The 27,783-nt window shown below is 49.9% G+C and overlaps 1 protein-coding gene and 1 long non-coding RNA gene across 14 annotated transcripts in view; one reads left to right on the forward strand and one right to left on the reverse strand.

Moving 5' to 3' along the window:
- The first annotated feature begins 23 nt into the window (after positions 1–23).
- The window catches only part of LOC138814617 (serine/arginine repetitive matrix protein 2-like), a 29,570-nt gene continuing 1,810 nt past the window's right edge, over positions 24–27,783 (forward strand). For 5 of the 11 annotated variants that reach the window (XR_011368033.1, XR_011368034.1, XM_070003677.1 and 2 more), the window contains exons 1-12: positions 9,459–9,643; positions 12,987–13,258; positions 14,045–14,152; positions 14,340–14,504; positions 14,653–14,730; positions 15,632–15,694; positions 15,806–15,838; positions 15,997–16,047; positions 16,193–16,285; positions 16,897–17,092; positions 19,914–26,554; positions 27,261–27,545. Coding sequence is in view for 8 of the 11 variants with exons in the window: in XM_070003677.1 (XP_069859778.1) it covers positions 13,017–13,258; positions 14,045–14,152; positions 14,340–14,504; positions 14,653–14,730; positions 15,632–15,694; positions 15,806–15,838; positions 15,997–16,047; positions 16,193–16,285; positions 16,897–17,092; positions 19,914–26,554; positions 27,261–27,545 (7,955 nt within the window). In the remaining 3 variants the exon portion in view is untranslated. The other 6 variants (XM_070003673.1, XM_070003675.1, XR_011368036.1 and 3 more) reach the window with 5 other exon arrangements.
- Positions 1,925–8,817, reverse strand: LOC138814616 (uncharacterized). 3 transcript variants are annotated; one of them, XR_011368031.1, is made up of 7 exons: positions 8,803–8,817; positions 7,186–7,381; positions 4,507–4,553; positions 3,861–3,892; positions 3,016–3,076; positions 2,365–2,481; positions 1,925–2,148 (listed from the first exon to the last, which is right to left on the reverse strand). It is a non-coding gene; the product is annotated as an uncharacterized lncRNA (long non-coding RNA). The 3 variants fall into 3 exon arrangements; XR_011368030.1 differs by lacking the exon at positions 3,861–3,892; XR_011368029.1 differs by lacking the exons at positions 3,861–3,892; positions 7,186–7,381; positions 8,803–8,817 and having other exon boundaries at positions 4,507–4,604.

Here is a 27,783-nt window from a genome sequence, read left to right on the forward strand (position 1 = left end):
CCACACCCGTGTTTCTGGTGGTTCATTGGAGATCCCAGTCTCTCGAACTGTACCGCTCAGGCTGGCTTCCAACTGCGATCCTCAGATCTCAGCCTCCTGAGTAGCTAGGATGACAGGCGTGACTCCCTGGCACGTTTGATTTAATTTTTGCTGGTTGGGGATCCAACGCAAGGCCTTTCCCACCTCTAGGTAAGCTACCCCTTCACATTTTTTTTTTTTTTTCTTCGCTGGTGCTGGGACTTGAACTCTGTGGGCCTGAGTGCTGTCTTTGAGCTTTTGTGCTCAGGACTAGCACTCTCCCACTTGGGTCACAGCTCCACTTCTGTCTTTTTGTGTTGTTGTTGGAGATAAGAACCTTAGTGACTTTCCTGCCTGAGCTGGCTTTGAACCACTGATCCTCACATCTCAGTCTTTTGGGTAGTTAGGATTCCAGGCCTGAGCCACCAGCGCCTGACTTGTTTCTGTCTTTCTCTGGTGCTGCAGATTGCACATCTGAAAGCCAGCCCTACCCTGAGTGGCATCCCCAGCCCTCCAATGATGAGCATCTTTTTAAGACAAAGGGAACAGGAAATGGAGGCAAACATACAGGCCAGTGGAGGAGTCTGAGTACAGAGGCAGAGACATGAAGGGAGACAGGCGATGCTGGAAGAGCTGAGGAGGGCATTTCCCTAGAACTTGCAGAGGAAGTGAGCACTGCTGACACCCTGATTTTGTACTTTTTTCTTCCAGAACTGTGAAAGAATAAACTTAGTTGCTCAAAGCTACCCAGTTCATGGAGGCCTACAGGAAACCCTTACTTGCACTTTTGGTCTGTGGCAAACAGTCAGGGGTGATGGGATTGAAAGACTACGTTTGACTGATTGTTTGTTCAGCTGCTAAGACATCTACGTACAAAATTTAGGAAAGCCACAAAAGCTGGTGGCATGAGCCACTGGCACCGGCTGCCCTAGTCCTTTTGAGAAAGCCTAGTGGACAAAATGCAGCTGGTAGAATATGACACCAACACCTTACCCTGGAGACGGCAGTGTGGAGTCTGGATTTTTCTGACCTGCTGCCGCTCAGGCTTGGCAACTTTAGAAATGTGGGAACAGGTCATACTTAGGAATGTATAAGTAATTTTCTAAAAACAAGGTAGCACAGGAAAATTTGGAATGGCCTGGTTCACATGAGAGAACCATTGTTAGGACTGAAAAAACATAAAAGTTATTTAAAATATTGCCTACTGGGGCTGGGGAGGGAGCTCAGTGGCAGAGTGCTTGCTTAGTACTCCTCTCCGCTGGGACCCAGGCGCTAGCAGCCATGGGACTGGGGAGGCTTTGGGGAACGGAAGCCGGCTGTCCTGGGAGGGTGTGGAGGAGGGGATGAGGGCTCCCAGAGAAGGACCCCTAGAAGGCAGAGTCAGTCATATCTAGCCACAGGGTAGGACTCTAGAGCTCGTAAGGACAGTGGCCCACTTCTAAGGTGAGGAACCAAGTCCAGGCTGTTCTAGGCACTTAGCTTAAGATCTCTGGAAGAAGCAGGAAGTCCTGAGTTTCAGGTGGTTTCTTCCTGTCTCAGAACTTTGCCCTCTCGGCTCTATGTTTACTTGTAGTCAAGGAACTGGTCTGGCCCCAGGGCCCTCTGCCAGTGGCTCTGTGTTTACTTGTAGTCAAGGAACTGGTCTGGCCCAGGGTAGAGTGCCCGGTAGGGAGAGTAAGGACTTCCTGGTCTCCCCTGAGGGCCCAGACAAGCTCCCACTGCTCCCTTCCCTGCCGAGGAAGCAGGAAACAGAAACCTCAGGGACTTTGCTTACTTAGCAATCCGGGGCTTTTTTTTCCAGGCACAGCAGGACCAAGGGCTGTAAGGATTGGAGGTGGGTGCTGAAGGACCCAGGATCCTGCAGGTTAGAGTATAGTTCTAGGGGGAAAAAAAAAAGCCAGGCATCTAATAAGCACATCTAATTGTGTTTAATGAAACTTCTTACATTGTTCACGCTCAAAATTTGGAATGTGTACTGTGTGTTGTCAGCGGCCTTCCTGTCACAGTTACACCAGGGCCTGGATAACAATTGTATCTTAAAACAATTTTTTTTGGGGGGGAGTTGGAATCCAGGGCTTCACACTGAATAGGCAGCCATCATTTCATTTTTTTCTCATTCATCTTCTTTACCTGAAAAAGAGAGGCAGGTCAGCTGAGCCACTGAGGAGGGGGAGGGGTGGGGAAGGTGCAGAGGGAAGAAGAGGGTGCTGAGAACCCCAGAGGGACCCCGCCCCTTCTTGCACACCTACCCTGAGCAGTCCACTGACACCCCCACCCCTCCTGTTACTCATGGGAACCTTGGCTGCAGATCCATCCCAGGTCTGCCATGGAGAGCAAAGTCCTTACCTTACTTGTGATATAATAAGTGACAGCAGTAACAATGACCACCGCCACCACAGCTCCAATAAACCATGCCACAGGTCCGGTAAAGGTCGCCGTCACAGATACTGTCTCCAGCAGTGACTAGTAGAAGAAAGATGGGCCCCTGACCTCCCTAGCTCCATGCCCATCCCACAGCTGGGGGCCATGAAGGGGTCTACAGGCTCAGGTCCCTTAGGACACAGGAGCAGGGACGATCACAGTGACCCTGGAGATGGCTCGGTCCCACCAGCTGCCAGGGAAGAACAAGCTCCCAACAGACGCAAACTGCCCCTCCCTCCCCTCTGGCCTTAGATGAGTGCGCTTCCCTCAGGGCCCGGGGACCCCGCCCTGCACCAGGCTGATACTCAGACCCGAGGTGGGCAAGCTGGCATGCCCCAGAGGGGCCTTGTGGCTCCTTGGGTCCTGTTCCCTCTGATTGATTGCTCAGCAAGGTTCCCAGAGGCCTGGGCCCCCCATCTGGGTGGAGGCCCAGGGAGCCTTGTGTCCCCTGACAGCTGCAGGCCCTCGGTCAGGGATAGCCCATCTCAGGTGCCCTGGGGCATCTGCCTGTGGGAAGGCAGCGGAGTGCCTACCCTCACTGCCCATGGGAGGCCTGTAGGGGCCTTTGGTTCTCACCAAGGAGATTGAAACGGCAGACTCCGTTCCCAGCATCTTTGAGACAGTAGAGCGGTCAGTCCTGTAGGGAGGAGAGTCCAGGTCACCTTCCACCCTTGCCCTGACTCCCTGGGACCATGAAGCCCAGCCCATGGCAGGGCCCCATTTGCCCTGCCTACCGCCCCCTAGCTGTTCCTGTGCTTGGTAGGAGCACCTAGACAGAGGGCACAAAGGAATGGCCTCGAGACCATGGGCTGCCCCAACCCACCCTCCATGTGGCCTCTGAGTGGCCTCTGCCTGCGGCTGGGCCGGCTAGAAACCCCTCAAGAGGTACAGGGATTGCCTACCAAGGGCCCAGTCTCCCATACACCCCTTTCTATTGCTCTTGTCAGTTGCTTGCCCGGATGTACACAGGGGTGGTCACTAAGCTGCTCTTCACCTGCCCCTCCCCTGTATCCCCCCCCACTCCTGTTTCTGGATAGTTCCAACAGGGGAGGCAGCTAGGAAGTTGGAACAGGAGCTCTGTAGTCCCTACAAGGTCCCTAGCTGCCTGTGAGTGCGTCTCTGGTCATGCCCTCCTTAAGCTACAACCCAGGCCGACTCCTGTCAGGGTCCCGGTGGCCTGTGGGATGGTATCAGCCCCGGCCTCCCACTTTCTCATTCCTCAGTCATCTTGGAAAGCAGTCTGCCCTCAGAGGGCGGCTCCTCAGTATCTCTTCTTTGCACCCCAGGGTCTCCACATGCATGCTGAACATGGTTCTCTGGGTCCTTAGAAGACACTGCCACTTCCTTCTTGTTCTCAGCCTGTTCCTCTGCTGCCTGCATGCCTCCTCTGCCACAGGGCCCCCCACAGAACCTCGACGCACCTTTGGGTCCTGGGGATGTGGAAGGCAGAGGACTGGGTGGCCGGGGTGGGTGTGAAGAAAATAGTAGGCTTTTAACACTTTCTCTGTCATTCCCTCCCCACTTCTTTCTTAGCACCCCCAAATCTCATGACACCCTGTGGCTGACCCTGCCCTGGCCTGGCAACCACACTGGTGGATGGAAGGCCTGATTAAAAAAAAAATTAGCATACATGGCCAGTACCAGCGTCTCATGCCTATATTCCTAGCTATGTAGGAGGTTAAGATCTGAGGATCACAGTTGGAAGCCAGCCCAGGCAAGAAAGTCCATGAGACTCTTATCTCCAATTAACCATCAAAAATGAGTTGGAGCTGTGGTTCAAGTGCTAAGAGTGCTAGCCTGAAGTGGAAGAAGCTAAGGGTCAGCACCCAGGCCCTGAGTTCAAGCCCCAGTACAGGCACAATAAACAAATAAAATTAGCATATATTAGTTATACAAGGGAGAAGGAAGGAAGGTCTTGATTCATGCCTGTTTCACCTGGGCTGCCCCTTCATTAAGGCCTTCTTCAGCCTGAACCCCCCACCCTCGGGCCTGCACGTTCCCAACTGCATCCAATAATGAGCCATCCATACAACTCCCACATCGTGGACATGGTGCTCCCACCCTTACCTTGAGCTGTGTTCAGTTCCAGAAGATTCTTAATTTGGTGCCAGAAGCTGAAAACGAGTCAGAGTAACTGCCTTTGCCCCACCCATTTACTTTCCGGAAATAGCTTAGTCTACAGATTTGGTGGTAAGCAATGAACGTCACTGAGTTTCACTTGGTTTCTTTTTCAGCTGCTTTGAGATTAAAACTAATAAAGATCTAGTAATAAAGATCTAGTAATAAAGTTCCTTAAAGTACCAGTTGGGAGCCAGGCACTGGTGGCTCATACCACTAATCCTAGCAACATAGGAGGCTGAGATCTGAGGATCGGGGTTCAAAGCCAGCCCAAGCAGAAAAGTCTATCAGACTCATCTCACTGTGCTACTTCTGGCCTTTTCTGTTTATGTGGTACTGAGGAATTGAACCCAGGGCTTCACGCACACCATCTAAAGTCTCAAAATCAGCTTGCTGATATTGTAAAGTACTTCCTGCCTATTTAAAAAAATCTGTTAAGTTTCGATTTCCCCATGCTGTACCATTTTCCCAGTGTGATGCACAAATCCCCACTCAGTTGCAAGTCTCATTACATTCTTCTTCTTCCTCCAATTCTGGCAGCCCACATAATGTGAATCATGACTGTCCACTCCCTGAATTTTAAATTTCACTCACACCTGTTGACAGCTGCTGCCTCCATTCCCACTTAGAACAGCCTGGCAGGTCTGTCCCCCCCAAAAGTTGACCCCATTATCGGTCCCTTGCCTCTCATTTCTTACACACACCTCTAAATCCAGATACTTGGCAGGCAGAGATAGGAAGATCAAGGTCCAAGGCCAGGCTGGGCAAAAGTGTGAGATTACCTGATTAAAGAGATTCAAAGCAAAAGGACTGGGGGACATGTGGCTAAGGGGTGAGGTCCTTGGCACTGAGTTCAATCTCAGGCAGGCTTCCCAGCCTCACCCCACCCCTCACAAAAAATCCTGCACATGAGGCTCCGAGGGTCCTCTTTTTTATTCCCCTTCTTATGCCACAATGCTCTCAGGACTTGGGGTCCTGGCACTGGCTCTCTACTGTCAGGAGAAACTGGAGAAATGAGTTGCATCCAAGACAGCCTCCTAGGGCAGAGAGCAGAGCTGCTGGAGCACAAGGTGTGGCAGTGGTACCCTCTCTAGTTTCCCTATGGCAGAAGGGGCTTTTTTCTTTGGCAAGTCATTTTCTGTATATTCTGGATATTAACTTGGCAGATATATGACTTGTAAGACTTTTCTTCCATTCAGGGACGGATTAAAAGTATAGATTTTCTGCTTAGAATGTTGAAAAAGTTCTGGAAATGGATATGGTAATGGTTATATGATTTCATAATGTACTTAATGCTCCTGAATTGTATTACTTGAGAGGTAAAATGAGATATTCTGTATTCCCTGCATTTCTCCACCCAAAACTGCATGGAAATACCAATTCTTGTCCAGAGAACTAGCTTAGATTCACAAGTATAGTGCTCCCTCTATAGGTGAGGCTGCGGGCCAGCAGGCACTCTCATACTTGCTAGTGGGAAGAGAAGCCAACCTGAGAGGAATTTGGCATTATGACCAAAACTGCTGTCTTTTCTTTTTGCTCTATCCTTCACACCTTAGGAATTTACAGCAGGAAGACAGATGTCCCAGGAGGTGAAAATAGACATGTACTTGGTTACTCATTGCAGTGTTGTTTGGAATTACAAAATAGTGCAAATAGTTTAAGTGATCAGAGGTACAAGACTAGCTGAGTAAATACCATTACATCCACAAATCTCTACAAACGAAGGGGGAAAAGTAAAGTAGCAAAGAATACCTGTATTGTCTTTGTGTATGAAAGGGAATTAAGGAAACATATTGGGCTGGGAAGGTGGTAGAGTGCTTGCCTAGCATGCATGAGGCCCTGGTTCAATTCCTCAGCACCACATAAACAGAAAAAGCTGGAAGTGGTGCTGTGTCTTAAGTGGTAGAGTGCTAGTCTTGAGCTGAAGAGCTGAGGGACAGCACGTAGGCCCAGAATTCAGGCATCACAACCGACAAAAAAAAAAAAAGAATAATTGAGGGGCTGGGGATGAGAAAACAACCATTCTCTGAATAAATATAATTATTGTATAGACATGTCTTTTGGAATCATGTTATTGTTTCACTGTTTAAGTATCTAAATAAAAGTGGGGAAGCCAGGCACCAGTGGCTCATACCTGTAATCCTAGCTACTCAGGAGGCTGGGATTGGATGATGGAGGTTTTTTTTTTTTTTTTTTTTTTTGGTTGGCCGTGGGGCTTGAACTCTGGGCCTGGGTGCTGTCCCTCAGCTCTTCAGCTCAAGGCGAGCGCTCTACCACTTGAGCTACAGCGCCACTTCCGGTTTTCTGGTTGTTTATTGGAGATGGGAGTCTCACGGTCTCTCCTGCCCGGGCTGGCTTTGAACCGCGATCCTCAGATCTCAGCCTCCTGAGTAGCTAGGATTACAGGCGTGAGCCACCAGCGCCCGGCTCTGATGATGGAGGTTTAAAGCCAGCCTGGGCAGGAAAGTCATATGACTTTATCTCCACATAACCAATGAAGCTGTGACTCAAGTGGTAGAATATTAATCTAGAGCAAAAAAAGCTCAGGTACAGTGCCTACCTAGACCCTGAGTTCAAGCCCCAGACTAGCAGCAGCAACAATGACAAAGTTGGTGACTGGTTACTCACACTGGTTAATCATATATACTCAGGAAGCTGAGGTCTGAAGATTGAAGTGCAAAGCCAGCTCTAGGCACATTTCCACTTCTGGCTTTTGTTGTTGTTGTCGTTGTTAACTGGAGAAGAGAGCTCAGATCTCAGTCTCCCTGGTATCTAGGACTGCAGGTGTGAACCACTAGCTTCTGTCTTCAATCAGGGTTCTTGGCTACAAATTATCGACAAAATGGCCTGTTATCTCCAAAACTCACTGTCACGAATTATAGTCAGGAACTGTTCCACATAATCTAAAAGATTTGACAACTAAATGCAACGAATTCATGATTTTAAATTTTCTTTTACTGTAAAAAAATGTTTGCTATCAGAATAGTTGACATTTCATTACGTTCTACGGATTTTAGCATTGCTCTGATGTTACCTTCCTGAAACTGTGCTATGGGTTATGAGGTTTCTTTTTTCTTGATGTTTTTTCTTTTTTGTTCCGGTCGAGGGGCTTGAACTCTGGGCCTGGACACTGTCCCTCAGCTCTTCAGCTCAAGGTTAGCACTCTACCACTTGAGCCACAGCACCACTTCCGGTTTTTTCTTTTTTGTTTACGTGGTGCTGAGGAATCGAACCCAGGGCCTCATGCATGCAAGGCAAGCACTCTACCACAGAGTCACCTTCCCAGCCCGATTGATGTTTTTGTTTTCTTTCCTTTTTGTTCTGTTTGTTCGTTTATGTCTTTGTTCGTTTATGTGTAAGGGGAGGCACAGAAAAGGAGGGACAAAGGGTGAACAAATGCAGTAATAGTGCTCATTGGACACTATTTTGAAAATGAACTATACAACTTGTGGCTGGTGATGGGAGAGAAAAACTGGGAAGGAAGGAATGACATTGCCCCGAAAGAAATGTAGTCAGAGGCTAGGAATGTGGCTTAGTGGTAAGAGTGCTTGCCTAGTGTACGTGAAGCCCTGAGTTCGATTCCTCAGCAACACATAAACAGAAAAAGCCAGAAGTGGTGCTGTGGCTCAAGGGGTAGAGTGCTAGTCTTGAGCAAAAGCTCATGTACAGTGCCTAGGCCGAGTTCAAGCCCCAGGACTGGCAAAAAAGAAAAAAAAAAGAAAAAAAAGAAATGCAATCCTAACTACTCAAGAGGCTGAGATCTGAGGATCAGGGTTCGAAGCTAAACTGGGCAGAAAAGTCCCTGTGAGACTCTTATCTCAAAGAGCCCGAAGTGGGGCTGTGGTTCAAGTGGTAAAGCATTAGCTTTGTGCAAAAGAGCTGCGGGACAGCGCCCAGGTCTTGAGTTCAAGCCTTGAAACCGAATTAAAAAAAAAAAAAAAGAATGTAGTCATTGCTGGGTGCAGGTGCTCCTGTCTGTGAGGAGGCTGGTATCTGAGGAGGGCAGTTTGAGGCCAGCTGAGGCAGGCAAGGCCTTGAGATCCTTATTTCCAATGAACTACTTAAAAAAGAGGAAAGTGGTGCTGAGTCTCAAGTGGACAGCCCCGGGACAGGCCCCCCAAAATGAAGCGCTCGTGAGAAGGACTATTTAACAAGTCCAGCACAGGAGGCAAGCGGGGGGCAGGCCGGGAAGAGCCGCAGAAGCAGCCGTGCGGGGGAAAATGGCCTCCCGGCCGGCCACCCTACCCGCAGGTGGCGGAAGACCGCTCCTCCGGGGCTGGCCGCCCGCCTCCCCGCGGGCTACGGCGCGAAGCCGCCGACACCATGGAGGGCTGCTGCCGCCTTCGCCCTGGACGCTGAGCCCGGAGCCCCGCAGGCCCAGGCTGCGACCCCGAGGGCTTGTGGAGGAGACCCACGGTCCGCTCGGAGCGGCCTCGGGGCCGGGCTCGCGCCACCGCCGCCCCAGAGGGGGGAACAAAATGGCTGCCGCGCCTTGGCCGAGGCTACATACGGGTTCCGCGCCATCGCGGAACTACAGCTCCCAGAAAGTTCTGGGCCGAAGGCGGCGTTGGGTGTGTGTAGTGGGGGAGGAGGGAGTGTAGTTTCTCGAGGTGTCGCAAGGCCCGATACCCTTCCCCCTCGCGGGAGGCTTCAGGTGGACGTTGAGGGTCCGGTCCGCTCGCCCCGCCCTTCCTCGCAATGGCTGACGGGACTTGAAGTTTTTGGGCAACGGATTCGAGCATCCCATACGCCTTAAAAAAACTATACTTCCTGGTGAGGCTTCGGCGCCTGCGCACCACGTCACGGAGCCTACTACGGCTCCCGGCAGGCTCCGCGGCGCTCGCAGTTGCGTGCTGACGCATTTTAGTCGTGCTGACGTGCAAGCGTGGCCCAGGCGGGGTGCGAGTGGCGCAGTCGGAGCCCGCTGCGGCCCCAGAGGTAGCGAGGAGACGTCCGCGTCGACTGAGGCGGGCGGACTGACGAGGCGAGGCGGCGGCTCCAGGCCCCGAAGGAGTCTGGAGCCCGAGCAGCAGTTGCAGCGGGACCTCTCCCCCTCGGAGGCGGCGGGTGGAGGCGGCGGCGGCGGGTGAGAACGAGAAGGAGCGCGCGAGCCCGGTGGGGGAGGGGTGGTGGCCGCGGCCGGCGGCCAGGGCGCGCGGGGAACGGCCGGGCCGTCGCGCTCACGCGGGCCCGCGCGCCCTCGGCCCGCGCGGAAGCCCTCGCGGGCCTCCCCGCCTCCCCTCCCCCTCCCTCCCTGCGGTTCCTGTCGCGCGCGGCCTTCGGCTCGCGCCCCTCCCCCATGGCAACGGCGCGCGCCGCCGCCGCCTGCGTTCAGGTTCGCGCGCTCCCCTCTGGAGGAGAGCTCGCGAGACTCGGCTTCTCGCCCCCCTCCCACGTGCGGTCGAGGCCGCGCTCGCTCGCTCGCTCGCTCGCGCCGCTGCTGCCCTGGTTGGTCTTTTAAGCGGAGGGGAGGGGGCGGCGGCGGCGGCGGCGGCGGCGCCGCACGGCCTGCGGCCTGCTCGCGGATGCGTTCTCCTGCCCGCCCGGTCCCTTTTCCCTCGTGACTGCGGCGTTAGGCCTCCCCGCCCCTTTGGAGGGCCTGTGGACCGGCCGGAGCCTCCCAGACGGCGGGGCGCCGTGCAGCCCCCTCCCCCATCGCTCAAGGCCGAATATAGGTCTTCGCGGTCCAGCCAAGGCCTTGAACTAGGTGGCCCGGTTTCACGGAGTTTTCTCTCGGTAGTATCAACCCTGAAGTTGACTTGGGGGGAATGGGGCCGCCGAATCTTAAAAATAACGTATTCGAAGACGTACGGCAGGCCGTGCTCCCTTTTTATTCTTTATTCTGGTCAGTCTTTAAAGGCCTTCAATAAGCTTTTTGTTGGGAAGAACAATTTCAAAGACGTTCTAGCTTCTTATTTCTTGAAACTTCATTTCTGTTTACTGTTGTCCCCCATATTTCCAGTCCATTCAGCTAATAGTGCTGAGCTAGCTCCTACCTACGACCATCTCCTGGACACCTCTGCCTGCTCCCCTCTTAGTGCCGGTTCTGAAACAGTTTAATAATTTCAAAATATCCTACTAATTTTATTAGTTGGCATTCTTGTAATTTTATAACAAGAAATTCCTTGCATCTTTTCTTTCTCTTGGGTGACTTTTGCCTAGCCAGTTTGGAAACTTCGGGTTTTAGAGTTGTCTTTTGGTAGTTTGTTTTTTGTCTTAAGTACTGCCTGGATGCTCTTTTTTAAATTTTTTTCTTTCCTTTTGGTGCATCCCCTAAAAGTTCTAGAAACATTGTGACTTAATTTTCTTGGCTTAACACCTACTGGTTTCCTCTTTTTTTTTTAAATAGAGGATTTTGGTGTGAGGTGTGGAATTGTGGGTGAATGGTTTGAAGAATTAATTGCAAGCCAGAAGTTTTGTGTTTTTTGTTTTTATTTTTGTAAGGGAAGTTAAGAAATTAGGTACGAAATAGGATTGCAAATAAAAGACCTTGTTTTGAGTGGGGAAGGATTGTTTTTAGAAAATTAGAAGTGATGCCAGGCACTGGTAAACTTATGCCTGTAATTCTGCCTACTCAGGAGTCTGAGATCTGAGGATTGAGGTTTGAGTCTAGCCTGTGAAGGAAATTGTGTAAGGCTTATATTTCCAATTAAGTACCAAAAAGGCAGAGTGGAGCTGTGGCTAAAGTGGTGTAGAGCAAAACAATTCAGAGAAAGTGCCTTGGCTGAGTTGAAGTCCAGGACAGATACAAGAAAAGGAAAAATAAGAGAATTGAAAAGTGGAGAAACTAATTTCTTGAGATGTTGAGGCTTTATTTGTGAATTTTCCTTCTTAGATTTAGTCTCATCGTTCCTTTACACTCATAACAGTTATTCCTTGTTCTTTCCCAGGTCTTCTGTGGTTCTGTTAGGTTTACTGTGGGTCTTTTTTTCCCCTTTTTTTTTTGCTAGTCATGGGGCTTGAACTCAGGGCCTGTGATCTGTTTGAGCCTCTCTGTGCTCAAGGCTAGCACTCTACCACTTGAGCCACAGTGCCACTTCTGCCCTTTTCTGTTTATGTGGTACTGAGACATCAAACTCAGGGCTTCGTGTATGCTAGGCAAGCATTCTAGCACTAAGCCACATCGTTCCCTGCCCTGCTGTGGGTCTTTCTTAAAGACTCATCCTTAAGACTTTCAGAGCCATCTGGAACAGTCCTTTCATTTAATATTCTTATATTTTCTCATTTCCCCCTTTGCATTTTAGTAACTTTTCCTGGGCATTTATATGGCACTTTATTCTGGAGCTTTATAAATGCAATTTCCTTTTGTCAAATTCTATCTCTTTCATTTATCTTGATTGATCTCTGCCTGATCCTTGGGCATTTTCATGAGGCATTGTTTTCTTACATGCTTATGTTGTACGAAACTATTTCTGAGAATGTTAGAGAAAGACATGTAGCATAGGTAGCAGGAGAAGGAATAGAGTATGAGAAACCTATGAATTTAGTCAGGATTACAATCTTGGTTTGGGGGCTCCTTGAAAATCTTGCTGGGGTGGGGCTAGTTGAGAGCGTAGAACCTGGCAGGAGGCATAAGGTTAACATTAGAGGACAGATAGGATTGGATGAGGAAAAGTGGTATAGCTGGGGGTTGGTACAGAAAGTTGATGCATGTGAGATTGTGAACTTTCTAAGTAAATTTAGGGGTATAGTAAAAAAAAAAAAAAAAGGTATATAGGGAATGTATAGGAACAGTTGGATTGGAGAGGCTGGTTTGATTTGTTTAAAGAGCTTTAAGTTGAAAGCAGGTAATACTTAAGAACTAGCCAGACTTGGAGGAGCTACAAGTCATGGTAGATCCCACTGGAGAGGAAACTAAAGGCTAGTTGATAGCTGTAAATGTTTGGAATCAAAGAAATAGATCCTTCCCTGGGAGATAAAGTATAAGGTAACACCATGATTCATGTGTGGTTTTGATGTTCCTATTGGCCTATGGTTAGAGTGTAAGGCTGCATAGTATATTCAGTTTGTTAATCAGTGTACTTATTCACTGAGACTAGTCTCACTTTGTGTCTGTATAAGGATAGCCTGAAAGCTTTAGGTAAATTTTTGGAAGAGTCTTTGGACATGGATTGCAGGCCTTTAGGTGACAGATCTATGTCTGGTGTTTGTTGTGTTGTTTGGATGACTGTCTTGATTAGTAGAAGTTAGATGTGAAGAGTGGTGAAGATACCACTTGTGTGCATTAAGATCAAAGATTTCAGAGAAACTAGGAAAAAGGAAGCAGTATGGGAAGGATGAAGAATTTTGTTAGGAGACATGAGAATGGCCCATGCTAGCAGATTAAATACAAGTGCTGAACTAGGAATAAGGAGAGCCAGGGATACGGGAGGTGGTAAGTGGTAGTGTGGGGCCAGGGGCCTGACCCGTGTCTCCCCGCTCCCCCTCAGGAGCGGTGGTGCCCCCCCGGGCACAGGGCCATGTACAACGGGATCGGGCTGCCGACGCCCCGGGGCAGCGGCACCAACGGCTACGTCCAGCGCAACCTGTCCCTGGTGCGGGGCCGCCGGGGTGAGCGGCCAGACTACAAGGGAGAGGAGGAACTGCGGCGCCTGGAGGCTGCCCTGGTGAAGCGGCCTAATCCTGACATCCTGGACCACGAGCGCAAGCGGCGCGTGGAGCTGCGATGCCTGGAGCTGGAGGAGATGATGGAAGAGCAGGGGTGAGGGAAGGGGCAGGGCAGAACAAAGCATCTAGTGGGTACAGAGTGGGTATTAGGAGGGATATATGGAGCTTAGGGTTGGCTGGAAGAGTGGATTTGTGAGGAGAGGTAAATGAGTTAGTGAAGAATTAAGGGAGGTGAGGAAACTGTCTAGAGCATGAATAGTAGCTTGAGGGGTTCTGAATTAACTAGATGGATATGGGAAAGGGGAGATTATAGAGGAACAAAAATGTGCTGTAAAGGACAGAGAAGAGAACAGCATTCTGGCTGGCGAAGACGTAGGTAATCTGATAGGTATTGTCATTGGTAGGAAATGGATTAAGGTTGAGGCCTTGAAGGATAGCAAAGACAAAAGAAAAGGAAGAATACTTGAAGAGGCTATCTTGGGCTAGGTAGGAAAGTGAAGTTTTGGAAAAGGCACACATTCAGGCAACCTTTTAGAGCAGTGGTTTTCAAACTTGAGCAATGGTACCCCTTTTGTACACTATACCTTCCTTTGAAATCCTAGGAAATAAAGGATCTTTTCTTGTTCACATTGGGAAGGAGCACTGAGAACTTTACCAACTAACTTTCTTCTCTAGGCCCCTAAATTGTAGTATGTTTAAAATCCACTGTTCTAGAGGCTATAGTAAATACAAAAGGAAGGTATGGGGGGAAATCAGCAGGATTTAAGAAAACTTTGGATGATAGTGAAAAGTTGTATGTGTGCATGGAGATGTAAGGGACTCTGATGGAAATTAAGGAAACGTAAGTCTGACACTTACATTGAAGGGATTTGTTCTTTAGGTACGAGGAACAGCAAATTCAGGAGAAAGTGGCTACCTTTCGACTCATGTTGTTGGAGAAGGATGTGAACCCTGGGGGCAAGGAGGAGACCCCTGGGCAGAGGCCAGCGTGAGTTGAGCTCTCCCTTGGTTCCCCCACACTGTATACTACTACTGCTGCTGCTGCTGCTGCTGTTGTTGTCCTTTATCCTTCCTTGCTTTTGTTTTGATGGCTGGTTCTTGCTTCTAATTACTTCGAGTAGACATCTGCTCTGTTCCCATATTTTTGACAAATATTTGCCTTTTTTTTCTTCTAGGGTAACTGAGACCCATCAGTTAGCAGAATTGAATGAGAAGAAGAATGAGCGACTCCGTGCTGCCTTTGGCATCAGTGATTCCTATGTGGATGGCAGTTCTTTTGATCCTCAGCGTCGTGCTCGAGAGGCTAAACAACCAGCTCCTGAGCCTCCAAAGCCTTACAGGTACTGATGATCAGGCTTCTTTTTCTGGTTTTAAGCATCCTGCTGTTACTTTAACTATTTCTCCAAACATCAGATGTTGTTCTTTTGAGCCTGAAGGGTCTTAAGGGTATGAGCTCTAGCACCCACATCTTCTGTTATTTTTTCCTAGCCTTGTACGGGAGACCAGTAGTTCTCGTTCACCAACTCCAAAGCAAAAGAAGAAGAAAAAGAAGAAAGATAGAGGACGGTGAGTCATTTAGAAAGTCAGTCTAGTATTTAGAGGATTAATCATGTGGTAAAATCATGTATTTTCTCTGTTGAGCATTCTATTAGGGAGCAGGAGACAACTGCCAGAAAAGCCAGGGAGAAAGGGAATCACTATTTCAGTTTTTAACTGGGAGAAATTTCTGTGTTTATTGGGACAGGTTGAGTTTAACCTGCCATTGAAGGATAGCCATCGGCATTTTGGATTTCTGGAATTTTCTTCATTTTAGGATTTGTTGATTTAACTATACTTGGTTTTTTTTTCGGGGGGGGGGGGGGGTCCAGTCGTGGGGCCTGAACTCTGGGCCTGGGTGCTGTCCCTCAGCAATTCAGCTCAAGGCTAGCACTCTACCACTTGAGCCACAGCACCACTTCCGGCTTATTTTCTTTTTGCTTATGTGGTGCTAAGGAATCGAACCCAGGGCCTCATGCATGCAAGGCAAGCTCTCTACCACTGAGCCACCTTCTCAGCCCCGATTTAACTATACTTGGAAGTGAAGAATACATCCTGGGCTAATTCTGGGCCACTGATGCTGATGGGAGTCATGGGTGCTTTAGAAACTATTTTTACGAGTCAGGTGCCCAGGGTTCATTACTTTGGAGGCTGAGATGTGAGGATTGTGATTTGAAGCCAACCCTGGCAGGAAAGTTTGTGAGACAGTTACCTGCAATTAAGCACCAAAATGCTGGAAAGTGGATCTGAGGCTCAAATGTTACACGAGTTAACCTTAAGCAAAAAAGCTTAGAGACGGTTCCCAAGCCCCGAGTTTTAAGTCCTAGGACCAGCAAAAACTAAAAACCAAACATTTCTAGGGATGGATTGTAGGTGGGAGAGCTAGACAGAGCAAAATAGAGAATGACCTTGCTTCTGAATCTGTCTTTAGTAGGTCAGAGAGCAGCTCTCCTCGTCGTGAGAGAAAGAAGAGCTCTAAGAAGAAGAAGCACAGGTATGGTATGAAGTAGAAGTACTTAGAGTGATTGGAAGAGGCTTATTGATACTGAGTTCAGGCATAGGTGTGAGTTAGGAGTTTTAATTTACAATTTATATTTCCCTATAGGTCAGAATCTGAGTCGAAGAAACGGAAGCACAGGTAAGAGTTCTTTGGCTCACAGGGCAGTGGTGTTCTTTTTCTTGGAATAAAGCTCACTCTTTTAGCTTTTCTGTTAACATTGTAGTCCTTTCCATTTCACATTGGATTTTATTGCAGTTTAAAAGTTTGCTTTGTAACACCTTTACCTTATTTCCTAGGTCTCCCACTCCAAAGAGCAAACGTAAATCTAAGGACAAGAAGCGGAAGCGGTGAGTAAATTTGAGAGGAATTTGCTTAGTAAGTAGATGAAGGCCCCCTTAGTGGGAGGGGAAAGTAGAGTCAAGGGTTAGGGGATGTGTGAGAAGAATCTAATACAAGTGAATTAACCTGATGAGCTATGTGGTGGTCTTTCAGGTCTCGAAGTACAACACCAGCTCCTAAAAGCCGTCGGGCCCACCGTTCAACCTCTGCTGATTCTGCGTCGTCCTCTGATACTTCTCGAAGTCGGTAAGGGGTAGTCCAAAAGGAAGGGGAGGGAGAGGGAATGGTGGGTTAATTAATTTAATATTTATTGAGCGCCCACGGTGTGCTAGGCGCTGCACAGACCATTCGGAAGACACGGTCCCTGCCCTCTAGGAGCTGACAGGCTAAAGCAACAGGATGGACAGACATATACATTTCCCCTTGTCTTTTTATTTTTTTTATTTTTTGTTTCATTATGATGTATATGGACTGCCAGAATAGGGGGAGGGGTGGTTTGTTCGTGGTGTCTGGGGGAGGAAGGAATCCTTACCCTGGCTTCCTTAATCGGGGAAGGCTTCCTGAAGGAGGTGGGTTCAGAGGTGAGTTGTGAATGAAGTGGGTAGGGATTGGGACTGGGTGGAGGGTTTGGGGATGTTTGGGGGAGGTGGATAAAAGGTTAAGGGGGAGATTGTGTTGGGATGAGATGGAACAAAGTGGACAGCTTGCATTTTGATGAATGATTTGAATCATGTGGCTAGATCATTTCTGGAAAAGGGTTGTACAGTTAGAAAAGCTGGGGAGCTAGGGGGGAGGGGACTTCTGTTGTCCCTTGAGCTGACTTCCTTGCATTCCCCCATCCTTCATTTAACTCACAGGTCTCGAAGTGCTGCAGCTAAAACCCATACATCTGCTTTGTCTGGGCAAAGTCCTTCCCCTGCTTCAGGGTGTAGAGGGGAGGGAGATGCACCTTCTAGTGAACCAGGTACCACCAACATACAACAGCGGCCTAGCAGCCCAGAGCCCTCTACAAAGCAGCCTGCCAGTCCTTATGAAGACAAAGATAAGAAGGAGGTATGTTTTGAATTAATATTCATTGCATTGCCTGGTTATTGGTTTTAGGATGAGTATGAAGGTGAGAACAGATAACATTAGAAAAAATTGTTTTTTTTATGTTCCTTTCAATTACCAAGTTCTTGTACACATCTGCAAATATTTTGGAATCACAACTCACTAAATTTGAAGCCTGGATATTACAAGTTTTATGTTACTATGTGGTTCATATTTATACATACATATACATGTATGTGTACAAAGACAAGAGTGGGAAAAAGTTTAAATTTTTTTGAGGTAGTAGAAATTGAATCTAGGATACTAGACACAGTTGGTAGGCAAGTGCTAGACCATTTGAGCTAGGAGAAAAGGTTTTGTTAGCCAGTTTACCTTTCCTTTATGGTGTTTGTTTTCATTTAATTATATGGGTCATGATTTTACTGTATGCTTTTAATCTACTGCATTACTACTAGCAGTCTGGAAACACTAAAGAATGGTCTTTTCAATTTTGTCTGTTGTTTTATACCCTGTGTTCTGAGTCCTGATCATTTCAGCCTTTAATTACTTCACTACTTTTGTCTTTTTATCCAGAGATAAGTTTCCGAATTATTAGTTGAGCCACCTCAGAGGATTTGAGTTCTGTTGCTTTTGTGTTACATTAGTGTTTTTGTTTTGTTGTTGGTTTGTTTTTTGCCTTTTGAGCTGCTTCTCAAGCTTGAACTCAGCTTGGCTTTTTTGCTCAAGACCGCTACCATTTGAAAGCCACAATTCTACTTCTGGCTCTCTCTCTCTGTGTGTGTGTGTGTGTGTGTGTGTGTGTGTGTGTGTGTGTGTGTGTGTGTGTGTGTGTCTGGCTGTGTGTGTGTGTCTGGCTGTGTGTGTGTGTCTGGCTGTGTGTGTGTGTCTGGCTGTGTGTGTGTGTCTGGCTGTGTGTGTGTGTCGGTTGTAGGGCTTGAACTCTGGGCCTGGATAGTATGGTCCCTGAGCTGTTCAGCTCCAGGCTCTATCCCTTTGAGCTACAGCTCTGCTTCTGGTTTTCTGGTGGTTAATTGGAGATAAGAGTCTCACAGACTTTCCTGCTCCAGCTGGCTTTGAACCACAATTCTCAGATCTCAGCCTCCTGAGTAGCTAGGATTACAGGCGTGAGCCACTGGTGCCCAACTGCTTTTTTTGCTTCACATTCTTTAAGTTGACTTTTGCTCATAGCTGGTGTTCTACTGCTTGAGCTATTTATCCTCCACCAGCTTTTTGCTGGTTAATTGGAGATAGACTCTTAGAGACTTTATAGCCCAAATGAGCTTTTGAACCCTGATCCTAAGATCTCATTTTGAGTAGCTAGGTTTATAGGAATGAGTCCTACCTGTATCTAACTCATATGTTCTATTTGTCACACAAATCATATTGTCAGGGGACTGGGAAGATGGCTCTGGTAGAGCGCTTGCCTTGCATGCCTGAGGCCCTCGGTTCGATTCCTCAGCACCACATAAGCAAAAAGAAAAAAAAACAGAAGTAGTGCTGTGGCTCAAGTGGTAGAGCGCTAGCCTTGAGCTGAAGAGCTGAGGGACAGCGCCCAGGCCCAGAGTTCAGGCCCCACGACTAGACCCAAAAAAATAAAAAACAAAAAAAATCATATTGTCAGTACTTTGCCTTTACTTGGGCAATTTGTTTTCTTTTGCCTGTATTAGAGCTTGAACTCAGTGTTTCATACTTACTTGGTTTTCTTGCTCATGGCTGGTGTTCTACCACTTGAGCCTCATCTCCAGCCCAGCTCTCTTGCTGATTAATTGGAGATGGAGCCTCTTAGATTTTTGCATACAAGATGCTTTTGAACTGCAATCCTCCAGATCTCAGCCTATCTCAGCTAGGATTGATTACAGGCTTAGCCACCAGTACCAGGCTATTTATTTTAACTGAATATAGTCATTTATCAAAGCTGAGGATATCCTACTTTAAGAAATGTCTTTCAACTCACAAAACATATTTTTTAGTAATATTTTTTGGTAAGTAAGCCAGTCAGTGAACAAAGTCATCAGGTACCAAGTCCTAGTCTTGGAACAAAAAATAAATACATTTTTTTTTCCTCTGTTCTCAGAATTTTTTTTTTTTTTTTTTTTTTGTCAGTCATGGGGCTTCAACTCTGGGCTTGAGCGTTGTCCCTTAGCTCCTCAGCTCAAGGCTAATGACGTTCCACCACACGAGTCACAGTGCCACTTCTGGTTTTCTGGTGATTAACTAGAATAAGAGTCTCATGGACTTTCCTGCCCAGGCTGGCTTTGAACCGTGATTCTCAGATCTCAGCCTCTTTTGTAGTTAGGATTACAGGCAAAAGGCACTGGCGCCTGGCTCAGAACATTTTTATAATACTACTTGCTAGTAACTTGTGTTGAGTTGCATTTAGTCTTTTTTTTTTTTTTTTTGGTTGGTCATGGGGCCTGAACTCTGGGCTTGGGCGCTGTCCCTCAGTTCTTCAGCTCAAGTGTCCTACCACTTGAGCCACAGTGCCACTTCTGGCTTTTTCTGCTTATGTGGTGTTGAGGAATCGAACCCAGGGCTTCATGCATGCAAGGCAAGCACTCTACCTCTGAGCCACCTTCCCAGTCTGATATTGTCTTTATTAGTCACAGCTTTTGAGGTCACAGACTGTTCATACATGTTTTTCCCAATGTGTTTTATGTCATATGATGTCCTGTTACTGAGTAGAAGTGATTGCTGGTGGTGAGGAAAAGGACAAATGGGGTTGGAAGAAGAAAAGTTTTATTGGAAAGAATGTTGGGTTCTTTGGGAGATAATGAAGCTTTGATGCTTATTGTATCTCTATCCCTACTTTTTCTTCTACTCTTAGAAATCTGCAGTTCGACCTAGCCCCTCTCCGGAAAGGAGCAGCATGGGTCCAGAACCGCTTGCTCCCCCTCTGCTCCTTGCTGAGCAACATGGTGGCTCCCCACAACCCTTTGCAACAGCCCCATTATGTCAGGATCCAGTGAATCCCCCTTCTGAAGCCTCCCCAGCCCGGGGCCGTACGCCAATTAAATCTCCTGAGAAACCTCCCCAATCATCTTCCTCAGAAAGCTGTCCACCATCCCCTCAGCCTACCAAAGTTTCTCGGCATGCCAGCTCTTCCCCTGAAAGTCCTAAGCCAACACCAGTTCCTTCAGCAGCCCGACGAGAGATGTCATCTTCTCCCACATCCAAGAATCGTTCACATGGCCGAGCAAAGAGGGATAAATCTCATTCCCATACCCCTTCCCGAAGAATGGGAAGGTCCCGTAGTCCAGCAACTACTAAGCGGGGGCGATCTCGGTCTCGAACTCCTAAGAGAGGCCACTCTCGGTCTAGGTCCCCTCAGTGGCGTAGGTCACGCTCTGCCCAGAGGTGGGGAAGATCTAGAAGTCCCCAGCGCCGTGGCCGATCCCGGTCACCTCAGCGTCCCGGCTGGTCCAGGAGCAGAAATACCCAGAGAAGAGGCAGGTCTAGGTCAGGAAGGAGAGGCAGGTCACATTCTAGATCCCCAGCCACGAGGGGCAGATCTCGTTCTAGAACGCCAGTCAGGCGAGGTAGGTCCCGCTCTAGAACACCTGCCAGGCGTAGATCCCGGTCCAGAACACCTCCCCGGCGTAGGTCTCGGTCAAGAACGCCAGCCCGGAGGGGAAGATCTCGGTCGAGAACACCTGCTAGGCGCAGATCTAGGACCCGATCACCAATACGACGAAGATCTCGTAGTCGATCACCAGCCAGGAGAAGTGGTAGGTCGCGTTCCAGAACCCCAGCCAGACGTGGCCGGTCGCGCTCCAGAACCCCGGCCAGACGTGGCCGGTCGCGCTCTAGAACTCCAGCTAGACGTGGCCGGTCACGGTCTAGAACACCAGCCCGGAGAGGAAGATCTCGGTCTAGAACACCAGCAAGACGAAGGTCCCGTAGTAGAAGTCTGGGTAGGCGTGGAAGATCACATTCTAGATCACCACAAAGAAGAGGCAGGTCTGGCTCATCATCAGAGCGGAAGAACAAATCCAGATCATCTCAAAGAAGAAGCAGGTCCCACTCAAGCCCGGAAATGAAAAAATCCCGTGTTTCCTCAAGGCGGAGCAGATCTCTCTCTTCATCACGATCCAAGCCAAAATCTCGCTTATCTCTGAGGCGAAGCCTTTCAAGGTCTTCTCCTTGTCCTAAACAGAAGTCTCAAACACCACCTAGGCGCAGTCGTTCTGGATCATCCCAACCTAAAGCTAGATCCAGAACACCACAGCGAAGTCACTCTGGTTCTTCACCACCTGAACAGAAGTCTGAAACACCATCCAGACAAGCACGTTCCAGTTTATCTCCGCACCCTAAAATGATGTCTGGAACGCCACCAAGGCAGGAGTCTGTAACCAGTTCCCAGGCAAACGAACAGTCTGCAGTGACACCCAGGCAGAGCCATTGTGAATCATCACCTGATCCTGAGATGAAATCTGGAACCCCTTCAAGATATAGCTGCTCTGAGTCCTCTCCTCAAGTGAAATCTAGGACACCTCCAGGACATAGCCCATCTAGATTGTCATCTCCACAACCTAGAGTAAAGACAGTGTCACCAAGACACAGGAGCCATTCTGGCTCCTCTTCTCCAAGTCCTAGTAGGGTGACTTGTGGGACACCTCCACGGCAAAGCAGGTCAGTATCTCCCTGCTCCAAGGTGGAATCTAGATTGTTGCCAAGACAGAGCCATTCTAGATCCTCTTCACCAGATACCAAAGTAAAGCCTGGAACACCACCAAGACAAAGTCACTCAGGGTCTACATCGCCATACCCCAAAGTAAAGTCTCAAACTCCACCAGGACGAAGTCTCTCTGGATCAAAGTCACCATGTCCCCAAGGGAACTCTGAGGACTTGTCAGCACAGAGTGGCTCTGAATCTTTCTCTCTCTGTCCTGGAGTAACATCTTGTATACTGCCAGGAGAGAACTATTTTGGCACCTCATCTCTGCAACAGAAAGGAGAATGTCAGACTTCACCAGACCACAGGTCTGATACTTCAAGTCCAGAAGTGAGACCAGGTCACTTGGACACTCTATCTTTGCAGAGCAAATCTCAAACATCTCCTAAGAGTGGCCGGTCTAGGTCTTCATCTCCAGTCACTGACATAATGCTCAGATCTCCAGTGAGACAAGATAGAAATGACTTATCAACAGGTTCAAGGCTGAAATCAGGTATGTCTCCTGAGCAGAGATCTCAGTCTGACTCTTCCCTATATACTCCAGTGGACTCTAAATCTCTTTTGGGACAGAGCAGATTGGAACCTTTGCCTGAAACGAAGGAGAAGATAGGCTTATCCCTTCAGGAGACTGTTACTGGGCATTCTCCTAGACCTAGAGACAGATTAAGTCCTGTGCAGGATAGGCCAGAGTCCTCACCAGTCCTGAAAGACACGCCTAGACCGCAGTCAAGAGAAAGTATTGCGGGATCTCCAGATACAAGAGACCAAAATACTACATTACCTAAGTTAAGTCAAGACGAGGAATTAATGGAGGTGGTAGAGAAATCTGAACAGCCTTCGAACCAAGTTCTGCCCCATATGTCTCCAGAACTTAAAGAAGTTGCCTGCATTAATTTTGAATCTCAGTCTCCTGAAATAGAACAAAGGTCTGTTGTGTCATTGGCTTTTGACCAAAGTGGGTCACAGGCTTTGGAAGCAGAAGTTCCTGCAGTGGCCTCGTGTTGGAGTGGACCCCACTTTTCTCCAGAACATAAGGAACTGTCTCACTCCCCTCCCGGGGAGAATAGCTTTGAGTCACCTTTAGAATTTAGGAATTCAGGCCCTGGTACAGAAATGAATACTGGATTTTCTCCCGAGGTTAAGGAAGATTTAAATGGACCTTTCTTGAGTCAGTTGGAGACAGACCCATCTTTAGACATGAAAGAACAGTCAACCAGGCCCTCTAGGCGCAGCAGTTCTGAGTTCTCCCCAGAAGGAGTGGAGAAGGCAGCGATGTCTTCAAACCAGAGTGTCTCTTCACCTGTACTCGGGGCTGTACCTAGAACGCCTTCTAGAGAAAGAAGTAGTTCTGTGTCTTCTCCTGAACTGAAAGATGGTTTGCCGAGAACTCCTTCAAGGAGAAGCAGGTCTGGGTCTTCTCCAGGACTTAGAGATGGGTCTGGGACTCCCTCTAGGCATAGTCTATCCGGGTCCTCTCCTGGGATGAAGGATGTACCTAGAACCCCATCCAGGGGGCAGAGCGAATGTGATTCTTCACCTGAACCAAAAGTGTTGCCTGAAACTCCTAGGGCAAGAAGTCATTCTCCATCATCCCCAGAGCTCAACAAGGGTCTCACCCCCCAGAGAGAGAGAAGTGGGTCTGAATCATCAGTTGAACAGAAGCCTGTGACTAGGACCCCCCGTGGGCATGGAAGTCCATCTGGATCTTCTCAGGAACTTGATGGGAAACCTGGCGCATCCCCTCAGGAGAGAACTGAGTCTGACTCTTCCCCTGATTCTAAAGCCAAGATGCGAAGTCCACTTAGACAGAGGAGTCGCTCTGGATCATCACCAGAGCTTGACAGCAAATCTCGACCCTCTCCTCGGCGTAGTAGATCTGGCTCATCCCCTGAAGCAAAAGACAAACCAAGATTGGTGCCCAGGGCCCAGAGTGGTTCTGATTCCTCTCCTGAGCCTAAAGTACCTGCCCCCAGGGCCCTGCCCAGACGCAGCCGATCAGGTTCATCAAGCAAAGGCAGAGGTCCTTCTCCTGAAGGAAGCAGTAGTTCTGATTCTTCTCCAGAACACGCACCCAAACCCAGAGCCGCTCGAAGAGGCTCCAGGTCTTCACCAGAGCCTAAGACCAAGTCTCGCACACCACCTCGACGGCGCAGCTCTCGATCATCTCCTGAGGTAACTAGGAAGGCCAGAGTGTCTCGAAGAAGCCGTTCTGCTTCATCATCACCAGAAACTCGATCCAGAACTCCTCCAAGACGCCGAAGAAGTCCCTCAGTGTCTTCCCCAGAGCCAGTTGAAAAGTCGAGGTCTTCACGTAGGCGACGCTCAGCTTCATCTCCACGCACTAAGACAGTTTCAAGGAGAGGCCGGTCTCCTTCACCAAAACCACGTGGGCTCCAGAGGTCCCGGTCTCGCTCACGCAGAGAGAAAACAAGAACAACACGACGTCGAGATAGGTCTGGATCCTCACAGTCAACCTCTCGGAGAAGACAGAGGAGTCGGTCTAGGTCTCGGGTAACTCGTAGGCGGAGGGGAGGCTCTGGTTACCATTCAAGGTCTCCTACTCGGCAGGAGAGTTCCCGAACCTCTTCTCGACGCCGAAGAGGCCGTTCCCGGACACCACCAACCAGCCGGAAGCGTTCAAGGTCACGCACATCACCAGCTCCGTGGAAACGCTCTCGGTCTCGAGCCTCACCAGCTACTCACCGGCGATCCAGGTCCAGAACACCCCTGATCAGCCGCCGCCGGTCCAGGTCTCGGACATCACCTGTGAGTCGAAGGCGGTCACGGTCTAGGACATCAGTGAATCGACGAAGATCTCGATCAAGAGCATCCCCAGTGAGTCGAAGGCGATCCAGATCCAGAACACCACCAGTAACGCGTCGCCGCTCAAGGTCCAGAACACCAGCACGTCGTCGCTCCCGTTCTAGAACTCCTCCAGTGACTCGGAGGCGGTCCAGATCTAGGACTCCCCCAGTAACTAGAAGACGATCTCGAAGCAGAACTTCACCCATTACTCGGAGAAGGTCAAGGTCCAGAACATCCCCAGTCACTCGGAGAAGATCTCGATCTCGTACATCTCCAATCACTCGCAGGAGGTCCCGCTCTCGAACCTCTCCTGTAACACGCCGCCGCTCTAGGTCTCGAACACCTCCAGCAATTCGGCGACGCTCAAGGTCTCGAACACCCCTGTTGCCACGCAAACGTTCCCGAAGTCGCACACCGCTTGCTATCCGCCGCCGTTCGAGATCTCGTACTCCACGAGCAACCCGGGGCAAACGCTCTTTAACAAGATCCCCTCCAGCAATCCGTAGACGATCTGCATCTGGCAGTAGTTCTGACCGTTCACGCTCTGCTACTCCTCCAGCAACAAGAAATCATTCTGGATCTCGGACACCTCCAGTAGCACTGAGTAGTTCCAGAATGAGTTGCTTCAGTCGTCCTAGCATGTCACCAACTCCTCTGGACCGGTGTAGATCGCCTGGAATGCTTGAACCACTGGGCAGTGCCAGAACACCCATGTCTGTCCTCCAGCAAGCCGGCGGCTCCATGATGGATGGTCCAGGTCCACGACTTCCTGATCATCCAAGAACATCAGTGCCAGAAAATCACGCTCAGTCTAGAATTGCACTTGCTCTGACGGCCATCAGTCTTGGCACTGCCCGGCCACCTCCGTCCATGTCTGCAGCCGGTCTAGCTGCAAGAATGTCTCAGGTTCCAGCTCCAGTGCCTCTCATGAGCCTCAGAACAGCCCCAGCCGCCAACCTCGCCAGTAGGATTCCTACAGCCTCTGCAGCAGCCATGAACCTTGCTGGTGCCCGAACACCTGCCATTCCAACTGCAGTCAACTTGGCTGATTCGAGAGCACCAACTGCTGCAGCTGCAGCCATGAACTTGGCCAGCCCCAGAACAGCAGTGGCACCTTCAGCTGTGAACCTTGCTGACCCTCGAACCCCCACGGCCACAGCTGTGAACCTAGCAGGTGCCAGAACCCCAGCTGCCCTGGCAGCTTTGAGTCTCACGGGTTCTGGCACACCTCCAGCTGGTGCGAGCTATCCCTCGAGCTCCCGAACACCCCAGGCTCCAGCCCCAGCAAACATGGTGGGTCCTCGGTCTGCCCATGCTACAGCTCCTGTGAATATTGCCAGCTCTAGGACCCCTACTGCCTTGGCCTCTACAAGTCTCACCAGTGCTAGGATGGCTCCAGCATTGTCTGGTGCTAACCTCACTAGTCCCAGGGTGCCCCTGTCTGGTTACGAGCGTGTCAGTGGCAGAACCTCACCCCCCTTGCTTGACCGAGCCAGGTCCAGAACACCACCAGCTGCCCCGAGTCAGTCTAGAATGACCTCTGAGCGGGCTCCTTCCCCGGCCTCGAGAATGGTCCAGACTCCTTCCCAGTCTCTTCTCCCTCCAGCACAGGATCGACCTAGGTCTCCTGTGCCATTGGCTATGACAGACCAATCTCGTTCTATTGCCCAGACCACTCCTGTAGCAGGGTCTCAGTCCCTGTCCTCTGGGGCAATGACAAAGACCGCATCCTCTGCTAGTGACCACAATGGCCTGCTCTCTGGCCCTGCTTCTGAGATGTCCCACCCCGAGGGTGGGGAGCCACTTCCCTCTACTGGGGCCCTGCAGCCCCCAAAGGAACGGCGGAGCAGCTCATCATCATCGTCATCGTCTTCTAGCTCCTCCTCTTCCTCCTCCTCTTCCTCCTCCTCCTCCTCTTCCTCTGGCTCCAGTTCTAGTGACTCGGAGGGCTCTAGCCTTCCTGCCCAACCTGAGGTGGCACTGAAAAGGTGAGGGAATTTTTAAAGATTCTTACCCATGGGGAAGGTATTGGGGATAGGTGCAGGAATGGGGAGGAAATAATGGTCGGTTCCTTGAGTCTTGGGGACTATGACACTCGAGCTGGGGTAGAAGAGTGTTGGGTGGGGCTGTTGGGGGTGGGAATGGAACAGGTAAAAGGCTCCAGAGGTTAATTCTCCAGAGGATAATGATAAGTTTTCCATCTCTACAGAGGACAGAACTAGAGGAAATGGACTTAATTTTACAGCAGGAGGGATGGCAGTTAGACCTCAAGAGGAACTCCCTGGGCTGGAAGGATCTTCAGAGGTCATCCCGTCCCTCTCCCTGCCTCCAGGCAGGACGGCCCCTCCCAGCCAACCTGCCATGCACAGGGGCCTCCCCAAGCTGCGGCTCTCCCAAGGAGGGAGACCACCTAGCTTCAGCTGACCATCTGAGCCCAGGGCCTTATTCCTCCATCAGGGACATTCTTGAGGTTTAACCTTGATCCCTTGTGCTGTGGCCTCAGCCTAATGCTTGTGTTAGCAGACGTTGGGTCGGCTCAGGCCACTGCTCCAGCAGAGTGCCCACTGGCCTGCCTAGGTGTGCTCCCGAGGCCTTTCTCAGCACCCCTCCCCCACTGCCCTTCCTCCAAGCCAAGGAAGGTAGGGTCAGGGCCGGGGCAGCTTGTCTACTGATGACCTTGCTCTTTTCCCACAGGGTCCCCAGCCCCACCCCAGCCCCGAAGGAGACCGCTCGCGAGGGACGTCCTCAGGAGCCAGTCCCAGCCAAAAGGAAGAGGCGCTCTAGCAGCTCCAGCTCCAGTTCTTCCTCCTCTTCCTCCTCCTCCTCTTCTTCCTCCTCTTCTTCCTCCTCCTCCTCCTCTTCCTCCTCTTCCTCCTCCTCTTCCTCCTCCTCTTCCTCTCCCCCCTCTCCTGCTAAGCCTGGTCCTCAGGCCTTACCCAAACCTGCAAGTCCCAAGAAGCCACCCCCTGGCGAGCGGAGGTGAGTGCTGCCTTGCCTGAGGTGGAAGTGGCGGGTGGGTTGACTGCTCCAGAGAAGGGACCCTGGGTGAGGTTCCTGCTGGGGTGCCTCGTGGACGTCGGTGTCTGATTGTATGGGAGGACTCGGGCAAACTCCTCTGCCCGCTGCTCCCAAGGTGCCTTGTTCTGGAAAAGGGCTGCACCATCCAAGAGGGTCCCACACCAGAATTGGGAGGTTCTAGTTTTCTTCCTCTGTCCCC

The sequence above is a fragment of the Dipodomys merriami genome, unplaced genomic scaffold (genome assembly GCF_024711535.1).
Source record: "Dipodomys merriami isolate MVZ:Mamm:240054 unplaced genomic scaffold, mDipMer1.0.p SCAF_60, whole genome shotgun sequence".
NCBI lineage: Eukaryota > Metazoa > Chordata > Mammalia > Rodentia > Heteromyidae > Dipodomys > Dipodomys merriami.